General features: G+C 38.4%; 2 protein-coding genes across 5 annotated transcripts in view; one reads left to right on the top strand and one right to left on the bottom strand.

Annotated features, from left to right (window-relative positions):
• Window positions 1–20,374, bottom strand: part of AKR1D1 (aldo-keto reductase family 1 member D1) — an 88,145-nt gene that overhangs the window by 13,397 nt on the left and 54,374 nt on the right. For both annotated transcript variants that reach the window (XM_006929410.5, XM_019825876.3), the window contains exons 2-5: window positions 17,580–17,747; window positions 14,236–14,352; window positions 8,502–8,579; window positions 3,826–3,948 (exon numbers count right to left, since the gene is read on the bottom strand). In XM_006929410.5, coding sequence (XP_006929472.2) covers window positions 3,826–3,948; window positions 8,502–8,579; window positions 14,236–14,352; window positions 17,580–17,747 — 486 coding nt within the window. The remainder of the gene's footprint in view (window positions 1–3,825; window positions 3,949–8,501; window positions 8,580–14,235; window positions 14,353–17,579; window positions 17,748–20,374) is intronic.
• The window catches only part of LOC101100956 (probable protein BRICK1), a 67,020-nt gene that overhangs the window by 29,344 nt on the left and 17,302 nt on the right, over window positions 1–20,374 (top strand). The window lies entirely within an intron of this gene.

Raw genomic sequence — 20,374 nt, 5'->3', positions numbered from 1 at the left:
TTTCTCTCCTTTGGAACATTTCTTAAACAATTCTAAAAAGTAACACAGAAACTAAAATAAGGCAGGAATCACACTTCTTAGTGTTTCCTTCCAACATCACTCGCTGCTTTTTCATTTCCAGTTGCATCTGTTATTGGTAGACCAGTCTCCCCAAAATATGTACTTCATCATGTCACTCACTGCTTAGAAACTAAGTATGAATTCCTTCATTTCATGCCTACCGGCTCACTCCAAACACAGCAGTTCGGTCTCCCCACAAGGACTCCTTTCTAATCAGATTGGAGTGCTGTGGCCTGTCTCTGGCCTATTAATGTAGAAGCAGGTGTGTGTATACGTGTATGTAAATATGTGTGTGTGTGTTTATATATACATTGAATGGTTTTATAACCTACTCTTTGAAAAAGGATTTCAGGGGCGCCTGGGTGGCGCAGTCGGTTAAGCGTCCGACTTCAGCCAGGTCACGATCTCGCGGTCCGTGGGTTCGAGCCCCGCGTCGGGCTCTGGGCTGATGGCTCAGAGCCTGGAGCCTGTTTCTGATTCTGTGTCTCCCTCTCTCTCTGCCCCTCCCCTGTTCATGCTCTGTCTCTCTCTGTCCCAAAAATAAATAAAACGTTGAAAAAAAAAAAGGATTTCATATGTTTTGTGGCAAAAGATATACATAATAAGGCAATTAGAGTTAAAAACAGAACAAATAGGTATGTGCATATTGAGTCTATGACTGAACTGAACCTGTGAATGGCAATTTGGGATGATACAGAGTTGCACTAAGTAACATCCGAGAAACATCTACTCAACAAAAACTTGAGAGTTAATATATACACTCAAATAACATCACATAACCTAATTTAATATAAATGTTTGCATAAGCAGTTCTTTTTTTAAAAATTTTCAATGTTTATTTTTGAGAGAGAGAGACAGAGAGACAGAGAGAGAGTGCAAGTCGGTGAGGGGCAGAGAGAGGGAATCCGAAGCAGGCTCCAGGCTCTAAGCTGTCAGCACAGAGCCCGACGTGGGGCTCGAACACACACAAACCGCGAGATCATGACTTGAGCTGAAGTCGGATGCTTAACTGATTGAGCCACCCAAGCACCCCTGCATAGACAGTTCTTAGGTAAAAATCCTGGGGCGTATCACTAATGGGACACCCAGTGAGGGAAATGTGGGGGTGGGAGTGGATAAGCTATTAAGATCCAAGTGCATACGAACACAGAGAACCATATTCCTTTTTTTTTTTCAGAGCACTTATCTCAGTTTCTAACTATCAATAACTTTTGTGATTGTTTGATGTCTGTTCCACGCTAGACAGCTAGTGCCCCGAGAGGAAGGGCTGTATCTGTCTTTGGTCACTTAGGCATGCCTGGAACCTAGCAAAGTGCGTGGCATAAGGCCAGTGCTTGATGGCTGTTGAATGAATGGAAATCGTACCTCTACAGACAGACAGGACCAAGCCAGAGTCTTAGAAATAATTACTGGTCCTGCAGACTTTACAGAAGGGCTCCATCAGCACTGCAGCTTGGTGGGGTCATTTGAGGCCAGCAGATGATCCTTGTTGGGTCTGCTGGCACCGGAGGCCGAGTTTAAGGTGAAGGGCAGTGACGGTGTCTAATGTCACAGGGCCTTGATGCCAGCGTTGCCCTGGAACTTCGTCATTTCTAAGGAGAAGGATGACTAAGCACACTTGCTTCCTTCTTTGCCAGGGACTGGTTATGGCCCTTTGTGGACGGGCCACTGGAGATGCGGTCTTTACTTTTTCTTGTTGACTATGTAAAACTGATGTCACTTCTCCGTGTCTTGACATGTCTGGGGCTTTTTTTTCAACACTATTTGGTAGCGTGGGACTTGAGATAGCAAAATCTCACAAGGTGAAGTTAAGCTGGACAGAAGCTGTGAAGGAAGATGTTAACCTCATCCTCTGCCTTTCTGTAAAAAAACTATGCTGAATTTTCCTTTCATTAATTAAATCACTCAAAAAATATTTATTGCTTCCTAAGTCAGATGTCTGTGACTTAGGCATAGTGAGTAGGGTTAGGAGAAAAATGAAGAATTTGGAGATCTTTCCTTTCTCCCCCTCCCCCTCCTTCATTTGTTAGAATTGGGTGTATAAAAATTAAAAGACCTGAGCTAAGGTCTAATTCAAAGGTCTCCTTTGAATTAGGCTGGGAAAACACTGCATGACAAATTGCCCACCAGGAAGACTTTCAGAGAGACTAAGCCAGGGATGGAGCCTGGGAGACACGTGTCTTTGTGTCAAGACAGACATCTTGGACAGTACTAGGGAAGTTTGGAATGCTCAGATTCTGAGAATTAGTAGACAGCAAGGTCATATTCTACGTGACTTTGTTCATAAAGTCCTCGGAAAAATAGACAAATCTGCAAATTATACTTTAAATTTATTCTAATGGGAAAGTTAATTTTTAAATATGTGAATTTTGACTTATGCAAGGTCTCCAGGTATGTATCCCTCATAGATAAAATGTGTCCGCTCTGTATGAGGCCCACAGTATGCTCATCGTGATCTTGAACTGAAAGCTGCTCTTTTTTGTGTCTCTGGAGTAGAGGTGGTCCTACTCCATGCACAGGGTAATGGCTGGCCGGCCAGTAGACCTGCACTTTGATCTGTGCTATCTCTATAGGGTTGATATACTCTGCCTTCAGACACCATGAAACACATGAATAGGCTATGATCTTCCAACATGCTCTTTGTCATGAGGAGACACACTGTCAAATTCCTCATTTTTCATTCTGAGGTCAAAAATCGCCATCTTTCTTTATATATTTGTAAGAAGAAATGTGTGTGTCATTTCAGCCTTTTATCTAATTTTTTAAATAACAGAGGTTCCTACTGTTCCTAGTGCCTCTTTTCTTTTTCATTGTTTTTTAAGTGTTTTATTTTTGAGAGAGAATCCAAAGCTGCAAGCCCATGTGGGGCTCGAACTCACAAACGGTGAGATCATGACCTGAGCCGAAGTCAGACACTCAACCGCCTGAGCCACCCAGGCTCCCCATTTCACGCTTTATAACAAAATACTGTTTTTGAGGGTGCAGGAAGATGTGCTGGTGAGGGGTAGGAATTAGGGATATGATTCCCCTTTTCTATTACATTTAAAAATGGAATTATCCATTTTTGTTTGCTCTTTTTTTCCTAATATTTTTAGAGTTTAACATTTTATACTGTTCAATGCGTCAGTTTCTTTTATAATTTTCTCATGGCTACATTTTCTATATATAGCTCCAGAAAACTAAAAATGTTTTGTAGTATTCACAAATGACTTCCTCTTTCTTCTTTAACAGCTGATCAAAGAGATACTAGGAGTATGACATGAGGCAAAGATCTAGATTTGTTTCTACAGAACTAGCCCTTCCCCCCACACTATTTATTGACAAATTCATCCCTTAGCCATTAGTTTGCATTACGTTTTTTTTTTTTTTTTTTTTTTTTACATTATGTTTTTATTACACTTGGGGCTTGTTTATTTCTTATTTTCTACTCATTTGTATGTTGGTTCTGTACAAATCTTACATTATTTTAAATACTCTGTATATATTAATATCTGGTAGATCTAGCTCGTCCTCATTATTTTTCTTCAAAAAATCGTTTGGGTTACCTTTGCCTGGATTTGAACTTTAAAATCTTTTCGTAAGAGACACATAGTGAGAGAAGTCAAAAGATTTGCTCAGGGTCCTCTGATGAGATATATGTAGAGTGATCACAAGATTTCTGACTCCTCGATCAGGGTTCTTGCTGTTAAGTAAACATTGGAATCTCCCTCTACCCCTCACACACACCCCAATTCCTCACCTCCCACCAATCCTGTCAAACTATACCTGGTTGCTGACTGGCTTATGTTTGAGTCCTGGTTTGTTCAAGATCAGTTCCAGCTGCCTGCGGTTAAAATTGGATACTCCAAGGGATTTCACCAAGCCAGCATCTTTGCAAGCTTCCAAAGCCTGTTGAATAAAGGCCAATGGGTCAACGAAAAAGCCTCAAAACAAACGAGATGTCTATGAGGGTGACTATGAATTCTTTAAGAATGAAAGTCCCTGGGTATGGTAATAGGCGTGTGTGAAGAAAAAAAAAAGTGGGACAGACAGACAGGAATTGTTTGGGAAATATTGTACACCATATCTTCCCCCTTGCATTTTCACAATGTATACCAGTGCATTAAGAATGATCTTATTTCTTGAAAGGTGTTGAGGTTTGCTTTGTGGCTTGGGATCTGATCCATTTTTATAAATGTCTGGTGTGTGTGAAAATGTATATTCTCCTATTATTATATATATATATATATATATATATATATATATATATATATATATATATATATATATCTTTTTCACCTCTTGCTCTGTGTGTGTCTCTGCCTCATATGCATATATAGACACACACACAGACACATACACACATCTTATATAAAATTAGGTCTAGTTTTTCCTGGCTTCTCAACAACTTAAAGGAATATGTTAGAAATCTCCCACCGAATTAGAAGAATTTATCAGTATCTTCTTATAGTTTATCAACCTTTGCTTTATATATTTTGAAGATATTTTAAATGGTACATATGTGTTTAAAACTGGTATATCTTCTTGGTAAATGAATCTTTTATCATTATGCTATTTGCCATTTCCTATAAATTTTGGAAACATCTTTTCCATTTCTTTTGGGATTTTGACTGGGATTGCATTGAATCTATCGACCAGTTTGGGGAAAATTAACATCTTAATATAGTCAATCTTTTTTTTAATCTTTTTAAAAAATGTTTATTTTTGAGAGAGAGCATGAGTCGGGGAGGGCCACAGAGAAAAGGGGAATAGAGGATCTAAAGCCGGCTCTGTGCTGACAGCAGAGAGAGCAGAGAGCCTGATGCAGGGCTTGAACTCACTAACTGTGAGATCATCACCTGAGCCGAAGTCAGATGCTCAGCCAACTGTGCCACTCAGGCATCCTTATGGTCAGTCCTTCTATCAAAGAACATGATATATCTCTCAACTTATTTAAAATATTAAACATTTCTCTCAGTAGTGGGCCTGGCTGTCTCAGTTGGTGGAGCATGTGACTCATGATCTTGAGGTTGTGAGTTCAAGCCCCACGTTGGGTATAGAGATGACTTATAAAAAAACTGCTCAGTAATGCATTGTAGTTTTTACTGTGTAAGTCTTGCACTGATTTTGTTAAATTTATCTCTAAATACTTAATATTTTTATATTCACTTAATTATTAAATACTTCATAATTAAATTTTTAAAAACTTAATTTCCACTTGAACATTGCTAACATACATATATTGATACAGATTTTATTTTTTGTCCTACAGATTATTTACATATATGCTTCTTAGTTTCAAAATATTTGATGAGTTTTCAGATATATTTTTGTTACTGACTTCAAATTCCGATTTTATCAGACAGCCTACTTTGCATAAAGAATATTATTAAATGTATTGAGATAAATGTATGTCTCAGATAATGGACTATTTTGCTAAATGTTCCATGTGCACTTGAAAAATAGCATTTTGTTATATTTTGGTGAAGTACTTTATAATTGTCAATTAGGTTAAGCTGGTTGATAATATTTAAATCTCCTCTAATCTATAGATTTTCTGTGTACTTACTATCTCAATTATTGAGAGAAAGGTTTTGAAATCTTTGACTATAATTGTAGATTATTCTCTTTCTCTTTTCAGTTCTCTTAGTTTATGCTTCATGTATTTTGGAGTTCTGTTATTAGATGCATAGATGTTTAGGATTGATTCTTTCATTATTATAAAACAAAAATTTTTAAATGTTTATTTTTGACAGAGAGACAGAGAGAGACACAGAGGGAGTGGGGGAGGGGCAGAGAGAGATGGAGACACAGAATCTGAAGCAAGTTTCAGGTTCTGAGCTGTTAGCACAGAGCCCAACGCAGGGCTCAAACCCACGAACCCGTGAGATCATGACCTTCTTTGTGAGCTGAAGTCAGGCGCTTAACCAACTGAGCCACCCAGGCGCCCTACTAAACAAACTTCTTTATCCCTGGTAATAATTTTTGCTCTGTAATCTTTGTTGATACTAAAATAACTACTCTAGCTTTCTTTTGATTACCATCAGCTGAGTATGTCTTTTTCTACCCTTTTCATTTTTTTTCTTAACCTTTTATTTCCAACCTATTTGTGTCTTTTCATTTAAAATGGGTTTCTTAGGGGTCCCTGGGTGACTCAGTCAGTTAGGTATCTGACTCTTGATTTCGACTCAGGTCATAATCTCACAGTCATGGGATCCAGCACCCCTTTGGATTCTGTGCTCAGCCTGGTGCCTGCTTAGGATGATCTCTCTCTTCCTCTGCCTCTCTCCCTCACTGCCCCCTCTCTTTCTGTCTCAAAAGATAAATAAAATGGGTTTCTTATATATAATATGTACTGGAGTTTTGCTTTTTATCCATTCTGACAACCTCTACCTGGTAACTGAGTTGTTTGGACTATGTACATAGATTGTGATTATTAATACAACTGAGTTTAAATCTCCCATCTTGCTCTTTGCTTTCTACTTTTTTCCATCCATTCATTTTCCCTCTTCTTTCCCTGTCTTCGCCTCAATTTATTTTTTTTGTTCCAATTTTTTTTTCTTTATTGGCTTGTTTGCTATAGTCTGGAGATTTGAACATTTTCTCTTAATATTTGATATTCTGAAATTTCACTGTAATGTATCTTCTCTTTTTCTCTTCGGTAATCCATGCCCTTTATCTTTTTATTTCTTCAAATATTACCTCTTTTTTTTTCTTCTTTCTTTATTTTTCTGAGACTCCTATTGTGTGGAAATTCAAATTGTATCCTTTATACCTCTTATCTTTTCTTTCATATTTAAAAATTTTTCTTGTCCTTTTCTTCTTCATGTTGGGGATTTCCTTATTCTGATATTTCAATCTGATCATGGGTTTTTTTGCTTGTTTTTTTAAAAAATGTATTCTTGTTCTTGTTTCATATTGCTAACATCTTTTCCTATCCCCTTGAATGAATATATACATATAAATATACATATACATATATATATACACATATTCATATATATATGTGTGTGTGTGTGTATATATATATATATATATATATATATATATATATATATATAATTTGGCTAATTTAAAGTTCTTGGTCCTTTTCTCTGTGTATGTTGGGATTTCTAATTGAGATCTGTTGCTTTTTGTGAAATAAATGCCTTGTAATTTGGGGCTGTGAACACATTTTTTCCTGGGAATACTGGCTATGCTATTAGGCAGTCCCTTGGAGGGGAATACCAGGCTCTAAAACTAGTCATCTATAGTAAGGTCAGGAAAGAGTATATGGTCTCCTGGGTGGAGAGCCCCAGACACCAGAAAACCCAATCAATGCTTCCTCACTCCTCAGAACAACTCCACAATTCAGATCTTCAGCTCTTACCTATGGGGGGAAATCTATTAGAAAGAGATACTGGTTAGAGTGTAATTTCTCAGCCTTTGGGGTTTGGAATGGGAGAGCCAGGGAGACAACTACCAGGGGTCAGATAGTAACTTATGTTTTTCTCAGCTTCTCACAAGTGCAGGATTTCAGTACTACTCTGATTTGATTTCTGAAGACACCTGAACATGAATCTTAAGTTTCTGCACATATGGAGCAGACAATATTTGTCCCAAGGCTATAGCAGGAGAGAAGAGAGAACAAAAAGAACTCTAAGGTCCTCTGCTATGTAATCCTACTAGTGTTTGTTGGGCTGCCTTCTACTCTAGGTAAAAGCTGCCATATTACCTCATAAACAAACCAGTTCAAAATATCAGCATTTCCCCGCCCCCCCCCCCCCAAGAATCCATACCGATTTTCTAATTACTTTCCCCTAGTTTTCCTACTCTCATGATCTTGCGGAAGGAGCCAACAGCTTGCTGAGAAATGGAACCAGAATTATTTTTCAGTTTTTCATGTATCATTTTAACTTTGTTTCTTTTAAACATCATATTACTGATTTTTATAAATTCAATTTGAGAAACTTAAAAAACTTGTGAATTTATCTCACGTGTACATTTTCATTTATGGTCACATTAGAACTTATTTCCTTTACTTACTTTTTCCTTCTACACTTCTCTCTTCCTTCTATGGCATTCTTCTTTTCCATCAAAACAAAATCAAGAATTTTTCAGTGCACATATCTTTGCTTATGGTTAAAATGCCTGGTTTTTAATTTTTTTTTCAATGTTTTTATGTTTGAGAGACAGAGAATGAGTGGGGGAGGGGCAGAGACAGAGAGAGAGAGACACACAGAATCTGAAGCAGGCTCCAGGCACCACGCCCGATGTTGGGCTCAAACTCACGAACTGTAAGATCATGACCTGAGCTAAAGTCAGACACTTAACCAACTGAGCCACCCAGGGGCCCCCAAAATGCCTGTTCTTTTACTTTCCATTGGAAGCAAAGGCTGTATATCTCCATAAACTGAACAGGAATAGTCAGATCACAGTTTAAAAATGTAGTATTTTGAGATAAGAGGCCCATTTGAACTTACCTCCCAAGTGGCACACAGATTTGACTTGTGATATAACCATTTGCCATTCTCATCTTTAGGATAGAAATCATCTCCAGGCTACAGAAAAAGAACAAGCATAACTTATTTTACTTATATCTGGGAATTAAAATTATGGAATTTGAGGAATTCCATGGAATTTGAGGAATTCCAGGAATACCCTGGCCCTGGGAAAGAAATTCAATTCTAATTATTTTTATACTTATATATTATAAATATGACCCATTAGTCTCATTATCTCGCCCTGGTATTCATTTTTCCTTTATTTATTGACAGATTATTATTGTTCTTAAACCATGAATTTTTGCCTGTCTTTTTTTTTTTAGATGTTTTTATTTTTGAGAGAAAGAGAGAGCAGGTGCATGTGCATGAATGGGGGAGGGGCAGAGAGAGAAGGGGACAGAGGATCTGAAACAGGCTCTATGCTGATAGCAGAGAGCCAGATACAGGGCTCAAACCCATGAACTGTGAGATCATGACCTGAGCTGAAGTTGGACACTTAACCAACTGAGCCACCCAGGCGCCCCATGAAAATCTCTCTTAATAACAAAATTACTCATAAATAAGGAGTAGAAGAAGCTGAGAATTAGGACTTTCAGGCTTACTGTTTTGACCTAACCCTAACCCTTGCCAAAGTTGAGAACACCAAATTTCTTACTCCAATAAGAAGCCAAAGGTCATCATTAAGGGTGAGAGGAAATTCTTTATCTAAGAAAAGTGTAGCTAATGGATGGAATGCCTCCTAAGAGTAAGGGAAAACTCAGCATGTTACTTCTCAGTTCTGAATAACCTGCCCAGTGGTTCTCTTCTTTCCCTTTCTGGGACCTCCAGGAGTTTAGCATCTGTTTTCTACCTCACAAATTATCTCAGTATCAAACCCAGTTTTGGGGTGATCCCTTCCCAACAAAGACCATTGTTTTTCAGATTTCTTCTTTTTCACGACATCTAAAAATGGGACACATCTGTTGTGGGCTTGGAAGTGGGATTGAGAGAAATGATGATTTCTAGGCTCCTTGGCTGGCTGGTGGTGATCATATCCTGAGGTTAGGCTAGCAATCAAGGGTTTTGTTGTGGATATTTTGTGTTTGACATGTCAATTAGATTTGAGTGGGTATTTGAGGAGGCAATTAAACAGAGAGAAGTTGGCTGCAGACTAATTTGGGAGTCCTCAGTATATAAAGTGGTATTTAATCCACGAGACTGATCACCTTTAAAGAAAATGTGGCTCAGTAAGACAATATTAAGGATAGAGTACTGGGCATAATGACATTTGGAGGTTGGCAGAGAAGAAGCTATCAAAGCATCTTAAGAGGGTAATATAGAGCCATGAGCTGAAAATGTTTAAAGAAAAAGGTAGTAGTCACCTGTGTTGAAAGTGATCAAATAATATGGGGACAAAGTGTCTTTTGGATTTGGATGACAGCATGGAAGTCTGTAGACCTTGCTAATAGGAATTCTTTTGTTGAAAACCAAGCAATTGGACAAAATCCATTATATTCTTAAATATTTAAAAAATTTTTCCTTCTGTTAGTTCACCTGAATGAAACCTCCCCCTGGCAATAACATTTTCTCCATTTGTCCTCTGTAGTGAAGACCATGTCTTCTCAGTTCCTCCTATCTCACTGAGAATAGGTAAAGGGCTCCTTTCTCCTTGATGTCCCATAATCACTCATGTTAGTGACCCTTTCTATCTCTGATTTCTAAGCTCTTTGACCTTTTCAACACTGATGACCCACATTTTCATTTCAGTCTCTCTTTTTTTTTCTCTCTCTCTCTATTTCTTAGAGCCTTTTGCATTTCCTAATTTTACTTCTGTTCTGAAATGGCTTTATGCCTCCATTACGAACTCTGTTAAATAATATTTACTTCCCCAGGTTTTAATTAAGCCCTGATCAAGCCTGCACCCATGCTAAATATTTCTATGATGCCTCCCTGAAGCTTCTACTGTGTCTACCTTACTAATCCATTCATCCAGATAAACCCTTTGTCTTTGTCCTCTACTCCTCCTTACTGTAAGGCATTACTGGAAAAATAATTCGACCCTCTAAAACCCTGTGCTATTGACTCTCATTCCAATTCAGCAGTAACTTCATTCATCTTTTTAAAACATCTTATGAGTTTTTGTACTGTGTTGTTGTTAATTTGACATTTAAAAAAATAACATCGTGCTAAAATATTTTAGCAAGAAAGATTTCTTGTTAAAAAATGATGAGATTGAAAAATCATGTGATATTTTGGTTTCAAAGATTGATTTCTCAAAAAAAAAAGAGATTGGTTTCTCAATTATACTTTCATTTAGGAGGTAATGTCATTATACTGTGTCATTTCTAACTGTTAAAAAGTTTTACCTTCGCTCTGTATCTTTGAGCCTTGATCCCATCTAAGAATAGGAATATAAATTCTCTATATACTTTGCCAAAAAGATTTTATAAATCGTTGGTCAGCCAGAGAGAAGTAAATTTCATTTTCTCACTTTTAGATACAGGCTCTTTCCAAATATTTAAGACTTAGCTTAGAAGTCTGCCATTTGAACAAGAGTAAAGTTAGTTGTGTGAGGATGAGGGCTGAGGTTATAACTTCCAAGAGGCTGAAATTTAAAAAAAATCACTGTAGTCCACAGGGTGTTGGGATTGTTAGGTTTGCGAGGACAAGCCAGGGGCAGTGTCACGTAGGGGAACAAGTATGAAGTTGGCATCAGGGGACTGACCATCTGCTCCCTGTTCTAATGGCCTTTATTTTCTTTATCATTATCTTTTTTTTCTCTCTAATGGGCTTTAAACCTGAGTTAGTTAGTTCCTTGTTTGGGGCCTCGACTTTCTTTTCTGTGAAATGAGGTTATTGGGATATCTTATAACTAAGTTTCTTTTCCACACGAACATTTCAGAATATTATCTTTCATTTATTATCAAGAAAATGTCAGACATTGTGCCAGTAATTTCACACATATAATTTTAATGACTCCTTACAACACTTGTGGAGTTACTATTGTCACCATTTTACTGATAATGAAATTGAAGTTTAGAAAGAAAGAAAGAAAGAAAGAAAGAAAGAAAGAAAGAAAGAAAGAGATAAAGATCAAAGTGACTACTACTAGTAAGTAATAAAGCTGAGAGTCAATCCCTCTTCTGTGTGACTCCAAAGTCCATACAGACATTTCCACTATACCATGAATAGGTGATGTGGAAAGAGATCAGGTAATAACTTGACCAAGTCATCTGCCTTGTATGTCACACAGCTGAGATTCAAACTCATCTGCCTTGTATGTCACACAGCTGAGATTCAAACTCGGCAGCTCAGTAGAAATCTGTTATTTCCCCATACCTATGCTATCTTCTCTGGAGGAGTTCATTCCATATTGTTTGGGTGGGCTGACTCAGCTCTCATTCTTAACCATAGATGTCAATCAGTCACTCATTTGGCCCTTAGATCAAAGATTAGTCGGTAATGGGTAAATGGCCCAAGCAAGGCCACTCAGTATTTCTCCATGAGGTTTAATGTGTGGTTTCTCTTTCTCTGAATTCTCCAGTTGTGTTGGCGATGTAGGCTTGGTATGTCAATGGTCATTCTATCATCACATAGAGAGGGATTTTTGAGAGTGAAGCCAACTAAAACATAGAGATAGAGCCATATACATAGTTTGAACTTCTGGAACCAGCTGTGCCTGAACTAGGTATCCCTTGGAATTTTTAGCTCCCTTTTTAGCTAACACCAATTTGAGTTGGATTTCTGCCATTTATAACAGGAGCTCTGACTAATACAAAGATGTTGTGGTATGGCAAGTAATGGGCCATAAATGTGAAATTGGCTAGGTCAATATGGAATTGTGGACACTGAGAAGTCTCCCACCTTCAGCCAAGAATTGGAAATCCTTGCTCTGCAATAGCATGGAATCTGTTAAATTGTTGCCTTGTTGTGCTTGAGTTTCAGACAAATGGGCCTACTAAGGCTGGAGCTTTAGGGGACTTAGAAAAAGACTGGCTATTAGAATTTATTGGCCATTTTTGCAAGCTTCAGGTAGTTCTTGAAGAAAGATGTGTTTGTTGCTACTGGGCTTGTAAGATGAGAGGTAAGATGATATTTTGCTAAAATTAGTACTTTCTGCTTCTGGATGTCACCTGAGATGACAGAAGTTGAGATCTGAGCCTTCTAGAGATAGAAAAGTTAGTGCCAACCAAGGCAAGAAGGTAAGAATCCTAGAGGTAAGTAATATTGGACTTTGGGAGAATTCTGGTTCTCAGTGTCCCTCTGAAGGCAAGATCACAGATGCCCTACTGGACAAAGGTGCACCATCCAATGAGATGCAGATTGGGTGAAAGGAACACATTAGCTGTGCCTGCCTATTTTAATATTTATTTATTTTCAAGAGACAGAGAGAGACAGAGCACAAGCAAAGGAGGGGCAGAGAGAGAATGAGACATAGAATCTGAAGCAGGTTCCAGGCTCTGAGCTGTCAGCACAGAGCCCGACGCGGGGCTCGAACCCACAAACGGTGAGATCATGACCTGAGCCAAAGTCGGACACTTAACTGACTGAGCCACCCAAGCGCCCCTGTGCCTGCCTATTTTATATTTTTCCAAACCAGATGGAGGTCAGTAAGCTGAAGATGGGGCTGATGAGTAAAATCAGGAAGTTCTTTACAAAGAGACAGAAACCATAGACCACAAATTAGATAATAAGAAATGTGATCCTAAAAGATTTCTAGTTTTAATTGTTCATTCATACTGGACTGAATGTGAATTTACTGAAAGCCTATCAACCTTTTAAGGGATATTGTCTTGTCTGTGAACTCTCAACCTGACCAATAAAAGCCTGTGATTACCAAGGCCATTGTGAAGCCTCCAAACCTGCATCAATATGAAGCATGATGCAAAAGGGTAATCCTCTCCAAAGTCCATCTTGGATGTGATCATAGAGGAGAACCAACAAGCAAAGTGTTTCCCGAGAACAGAATAGGAAACAGAACAAAGTGTTTCCAGGTTGGCTGCATAAAGGAATTCTGGCCACTGTAATAGCAGAGTCTTTGTTCTTCCTGATGAACAACAGGATCTGATTTACCTTGGGGACAAATGGCCAATTTTGTTTTTCAGGCTCCCCTGCCCTCAATGAAATTTTAAAGCAGTGACTGCTCTTTAGCAGTGCGTATACAGTGTGTTGTTGTTGGTTACATGAACAAGTCCATAGGTGGAGAAAGTTCAAAGAAGGAGTGAATTTGAAATAAAGGAATAGATACCACATAGGTAGCCCGACCTTGGCTCTGGCTCCAAAAACCTGACTATTCTTTAGGTTATTTTTTTGTGGAGGGGGTGGAGGGTAAGTTTTCAGCTACAGATATTATTTTGCATTATGTTATGCAGGGCCATTTTCATGACTGTGTGAACAGTAAGAAGGGTGTGTCTGAATGCCAGGTGACTACAGGTGGAGTACAGTGAGGGGACCACAGGTCGGTTTGATGGAGAGAGTTTTAACTATAGCTGTGAAGACAAGATATAATAGCAAGTGCATTAGGCTATGAATCAAGAGACTCGGGATCCAGGCCTGAGTCTGTTACACAAAATCTTTGTGAGCATTTGTTTGGGTTGGTCAGTACTGTCTAACGTGCAGTAACAAAACACCTTGACACTCTGTGGTGCTGAGTAAAGAAGAGGCTTCGTGTGAACAGCTGCTGGCTCATCGCTGCCAAAGGGCAGAGAACTAATCTTTAGGCATCTGAACTCACCTTTAAAGCCATGGGTATTTCAATGATGTAAAGATCCACATAATCTAGCTGGAGGATGTTAAGCGTCTTCTCCAGGGTTGGACGGACCATCTCGGGGTCATGCCTTGTAGCCCACAGCTGAAAGAATAAAAAGGTGATAGTTAGCTAACATCCACACTTTTTTTTTTTTACAGTAACGCAGCCCTTTATCCAAAGCACTCCTATACGTTATTTACTTATTTCATTTTATAAAAATACGTTTATGCGGAGGTGTCATCTGGGTAGAGGAGGAGTTCATATAACTCTTGACGCCTGGAGTATACTCTATCCAGATAGAGTACCAGAGACTTGAAGATCCATCTGAACCACAGAGGACATAGTTTGGTGACAAAGTCTTGCCCTGCTCCCTGCTAACTTCTGAATTGACCCTCAGCACTGTCACTTTTCCTCAATGTGTAGAAACGGAACATGTATCTGACTAGCTGTTTGGGCTAAGTGCTTTATTTTCATGACACTCTCATAAAAGGTGTGCTTTAGCTGAGCAAGAGATATGATTGCGAGAGTGAATTCACTGGATCTTTCACATTGTGACAGACGGTGGGGACGCTGGTGAAACTTTTATTAATAATTAATTTAGAGAGATAGCTTGCATGGGAGGGGGGAGGGGCAGAGAGAGAGGAGGGAGAGAGAATCCCAGGCAGGTTCCACACTGTCAGTGCAGCCTGGTCCGACTTGGGGCTGGATCTCATGAACGGGGAGATCAGGATCTGAGCCAAAATCAAGAGTCACATGCTTACCAGACTGAGCCACCCAGGTACCCCAAAACTTTAAATTATTGCAACTGTTTAGATTTCCTTTTTCTGCTCCTTTGTTCTCATTTGGTTGTACTTAGACCCCAGGGAAATCTTCCAATTCCTACTAAGAAATTACTGGCTATCTGGCTACACTGATAAGATCACCAAAATGGTAGTATTGGAGACCCTGCCTCGTCCCCTAATAAAAGTCAATAATTAGACAGCCAGCTGCAGATGAAAAGGGAGAGAAGTTGATCAAACAGTAGCAACTTCCAGATAAAATATGAATAAAATCTGGGGATCTAATGTAAAGCATAGCAATTGTAGTTCATACTACTATACTATATACTTGAAAGTTGCTAAGAGTATAGATCTTCAATGTTCTCACCACAGAAAGGACATGGCAATTAAGTGATATGACAGAGGTATTAGCTAACACTACAGTGATAATGACTTTGCAATACATAAGTGTATCAAATCAATATGCACCTTAAGTTTACAAAATGTTATATGTCAATTATATCTCAATAAAGCTGGGGAAAAATGAAATAAACTTAACAAAAGAAATAAAAAAAGAAAGAAAATGAACTTACTCAATCTCTAAACTATTAGGTAATGAAAGATTAAGACGTAGGTTATCAAACTGGAGCATGTGTACCCTTGAGGTCTATAAAACATAGGGTGCTGAGGGGTCCTCAGAGCCTTGGGATAAATTAATACTTCTTGGAGCATCAAATTTGTTCAAAGTGTTTGGGGAATTTTTTTTTTTTAATTTCTATACTCTTATTGTCACAAGTAAGGGCAAGCAAAATTGGTAACATTTGATTTTTCTCTACTTTGGACAATAATTTTTTTCTTGCCTTAAGTGCATAAAGAAGAGAAAACAATGTGGAAAGAATAGTGGGAAAATGTGTTTTTGTCATTACTCTGTTATTGCTTCCATCCCATCTAACTGAATATTCTGTTTTATACATTTTAATTTATTTTTATTCAATAAACACACATAGTCCTAGCTCTGTGCCAGGTACTGTTTAAGCGCTTTGTAAATGTTAACTCACAGCAACTTTATGAAATAGACGGCTAAGAAGAAAAGTTTTTTGGTTTATTTTTCTTGGTGGTAACTTGTAACCTCATTTTTACACTGAAACAAAATGAAACAAATAAGAAAATATTATGGGGGGGAAATGCAAAAGTCTAAAAACAAATTTAGGATAAGACACAAATCTTCAAAAATATTTCTGCCTTTGGGCAGGTTGCTTTGGCCCAAGTTCTCAGGATATGAGTTCCAGATTATCCTTCCCCCAAAATATTTTGGGAGCACCAGGTTAAGGTTTGATGTTTACTCCAATGAGATACTGTGTAATAGTAAAATCTCAAGGAGTAAAAATTGTAAAGCTATAATAAAGTGAAAAGCTTCAGGCTGATATTTTGGGACAGTGGCTACATGTAGCTCCTTGGACTCATAATCCATAAGTGGCAGGGGATTTGGGGAACCAAAACTCCCAGAGAGCTTGGCAAGGAGCCTGAGTGGGGAGCTGGGGAATGGCTGAAATCAGAAACATCATCTTGTTCTCGTATAGAACACTCAGGAGAATTGTATTACACAATCCCCAAAGTTGTACAGCTTTATTCCTGCAAAGCTGCCTGGAAATATACATCCTATATTTCCACTGGCTTTCATTTTAATCACGATGCTTTATCTTTTGGATTGCCCTTCGGTGGATAGTGATGTCTAATATTGGAAATTGCAAAGGCTCGAAAGGTAGTGGTGACATAAACAAAATGTCATATATCCACACAATAGAGTATTATTTGGCCATAAAAAAGAAATGAAATTCTCACGATCTTAGCCAAAAGCCTGAGAAGTGATAGAAATGAAATTCTCATACATGCTATGAACAAACCTAGAAAATGTTACACTCAGTGAAAGAAGCTAGACACAAAAGGCCGCATAGCATGTGATTCAATTTATATGAAATGTCCCGAATAGGAAAACTATAAAGACAGAAAGTAGATCACTGGTTGCCAGGGACTGGAAGGAGAGGAGAAAACGGGGGACGACTACTGGTGGGTATGGGATTCTTTTGGAGTGATGAAAATATTCTGGAATTAGGTAGTATAGATGGTTATGCAACTTTGTAAATACACTAAAAGCATTTACTTAACCTATTTGTAACTTGACGGTACATGAATTCTTGCTCAATAAACAAATTAGTGATCTACGGACAAATAGGCATACACAAAAGCAAAAGAAGGCTGTCCTTTTAAAGAAAGGTTTGGCAAATGATTATTTAATATGAACCACCTCCCCCCTTCCCTCCACTCCCCAGTTTTTCTGCTCTGTAGATTTGGCTCTTCCCATATTGTCTTAAATCATGCCCATGTATGAAGAAGGAGCTTTGCCTAACCTTCAGGGGGCTAATTAGTCAGTCCCGAACTTCCCGGCAAGAGTGAGCAATTTGGGAGTGGAGAACTCACTCCTCTTGTTGAGCCCAACACTCTTTAACAGGGAAAAGTGACACCAGACCAACTATTAATAGAAGGAGTTGGAGGGTGAAGAGAAGATCTCACCTTTCCACAGTAGAAAATATCCTCCCTCCGCACCTTTCCTTCTGCTATCTTCTCCCTGATGGCTTCCCCTACTTCATGCTCATTCTGATAGATGTAGGCCCCGTCAATGTGCCGGTACCCTGTGTCAATGGCAATCTTCACTGACTTCTCACAGGTTCCCTTAGGAGTCTGAAATGACAAGGAGGTTGGAGTGGGGAAAAAGAGCAATGGATCTTTTCTTTAATCATTCTTGATCAGGACACGGTACACATGGACATTATTTTACAACAAAAATGACAAAATTCCCAATTAAATGCTGTTGTTATTGGAAGACGGTGTCTGGAGGCTGAGGAAACTGACCTCACAGGGAGCTTCCTTCCCACCCTCATTGGGGTACTCCCTTAATCCCAAGTCTCCCCTAGCTTTGTGCCCTCAGAAATGTAATTGAGCAGTTTTACCAGTGACGAGAGATTTCATGATAGCTGTGTTATAAGAGGCCACAAGTTCATTAAAGAAGGCTCAATTACAAATCAAAGTTTTGGGTAAACAAACTGAGAATATATCAACAGAATGGAATATCTCTCAATAATAAAAAGAAATGAAGTACTGATACAGCAACATGGGTAAGTATCAAAACAATTATACTAAGTGAAATAAGCCAGACAAAAAACAAATACATTATGATTGCATTTATATAAAATGCCAGTACATGAAAACTACTGTATAGTTCAGGTACAGATTGGTGATTATCTGGGGTGGGGAATAGCAGGGACAGGCAAGGGTGGCAGGGAGGGATTACAAAAGAACACAAGGAAACTTTTGTGGTGGTGGATATATTCACCATCTTGATTGTAGTCATGGCTTCATGGGTGTATGCATGAGTCAAACTCATCAAATTATATACTTTAAATATGTAGAGTTTATTGTATGTCAATTATTCCTCAAGAAGGCTGGGAAAAAGACAGTTTGAGGGTGTGCTATAAAAAAATATATTTTTATCAAATTTGGTAGCCAAACCTTTGTTCATTTTATTAACCTGCATGAAGCATAAGAATAAGAATATCCTCTCCCCTGAACATTGACAAACCAGAAGACCTGACAAACTCCTGACACTGGAAGTATAAGTCATCCATCTTTCAGATTGCACATAAATCATTGTTCTTTAGTTATGGTGGCATTTTAATTTTTTCTATGTTTTATTTATTTTTGAGAGAGAAAGAGTGCATGCACACAGGCACATGAGTGAGCAGGAGAGTGGCAGAGAGGGAGACACAGAATCCAAAACAGGCTCCAGGCTCTGGAGCTGTCAGCACAGAGCCTGACACGGGGCTTGAACTCATGAACTGCGAGATCATGACCTGAGCCAAAGTTGGAGCTTAACTGACTGAGCCACCCAGATGCCCCAAGTTATGGTGACATTTTAAATATACGTGAGTGTGTCTCATCTTAGTTCAATTTTTTCTTAGGAGAAATGGAATCCTTGATGGATATTTCCATCAAGACAATCATCTAGTCTCATTGAATACAATTTTCAAATCATTTTTTAGGTTATGTGTAGAGGAGAGGTTTAATCATATTTGTAGATTTGTATTGACCTCATATTCAAATGGCGATCATTCCGATCTTCACAAATGTTGAGAACTACTTGTCCTTGCTTCTATATCGTCAGTGTTCTAACCAAATGCTTGACAAATCTCAACAGACCTGTGAATTCTGGCCCACAGAATTCGATTTATTAAGAATGAGTGACACAAGAAATATCTTGTATTTCTAGTGACTTTATAGTCCTGCACTGGAAATAAAAAGCACTGGAAGTATAAATTGTATTTTCTCTCCCTACGTCAGTTGAAAGCCATCACTACTGAGAGGATAAGAGGACACAATAAATGAACAAATTGGCTACACAGATGGTATTAGAAAATTAGATTCATAGTCACAAATATCAAATAGCTGGGAAAAGAGACACACATTCCAGGAATATGAGAAATACCTCTTTGGCTAATTAATTGGCAACATGATTAATAAGGCTTGAATATAAATTGAGGCAAGAAAAACCCACCCACAAAACACTGCGCAAAATGAGATGTTATGGATGACAGCAAGTGTGACAACAAAAAGTACACTGGAAGAGGAGAATCCTGGGCTAGAATCCAGAAATTTAAGGGAAAAAATAAAAAATACTTCCATTATCAGGTATATGCATAGTATGAAAGAATAAAGTTTAATATGAGATGGTAAATATAATCTCAGAAATAGCACTGAGATTTTGTGGCTGGAACTGGTAAGTGTAAGAGTAGAACCCAAATAGATTTGCTACAAGGGGGAAAAAACCCCAAACAATACATATTAAAGTATAAACTTATGTTTTCAAAGATCAACAGGGGTTGAACAGGAGGAACATTTAGGATAAAGAAAATGAGAATGACGAGGACTCAGTTAGGAGTGTGGTACTGACCGTTAGCCTGAAGTATATACAAATGATGCTTTATTTCATAAAGACACAGTACAGAAGCAAATTATAGTAGTGAGAGTCTTCAGTTTTCCAGCTACCATTAAAGTGCCTTTTCTAAAAGCTGAATATCTGGTGTGGGAAATCAAATAGCTATATCCTGAGTTAGGAGATTATAGGGAACACAGTGCAAAGCAGAACTCTGCTTTCTGGCCTTGCTGAAAACAGTGGGCTGATCGATATTCAGTTAATGTATATCTAGAGGTTGGGTCCTGACCGTGCTCATAAATTCCTTAGACCATGTTATCTATGGAATATCTTATCTTGTTCTCCACTCTGCTTTCTGCATCTGCTCTTTTGTAGTCTT

This window comes from Felis catus, chromosome A2 (genome assembly GCF_018350175.1).
Source record: "Felis catus isolate Fca126 chromosome A2, F.catus_Fca126_mat1.0, whole genome shotgun sequence".
Classification (NCBI taxonomy): domain Eukaryota; kingdom Metazoa; phylum Chordata; class Mammalia; order Carnivora; family Felidae; genus Felis; species Felis catus.
Note: the sequence above shows the minus strand (reverse complement) of the source record. Positions and strands in the feature narration are given on the sequence as shown.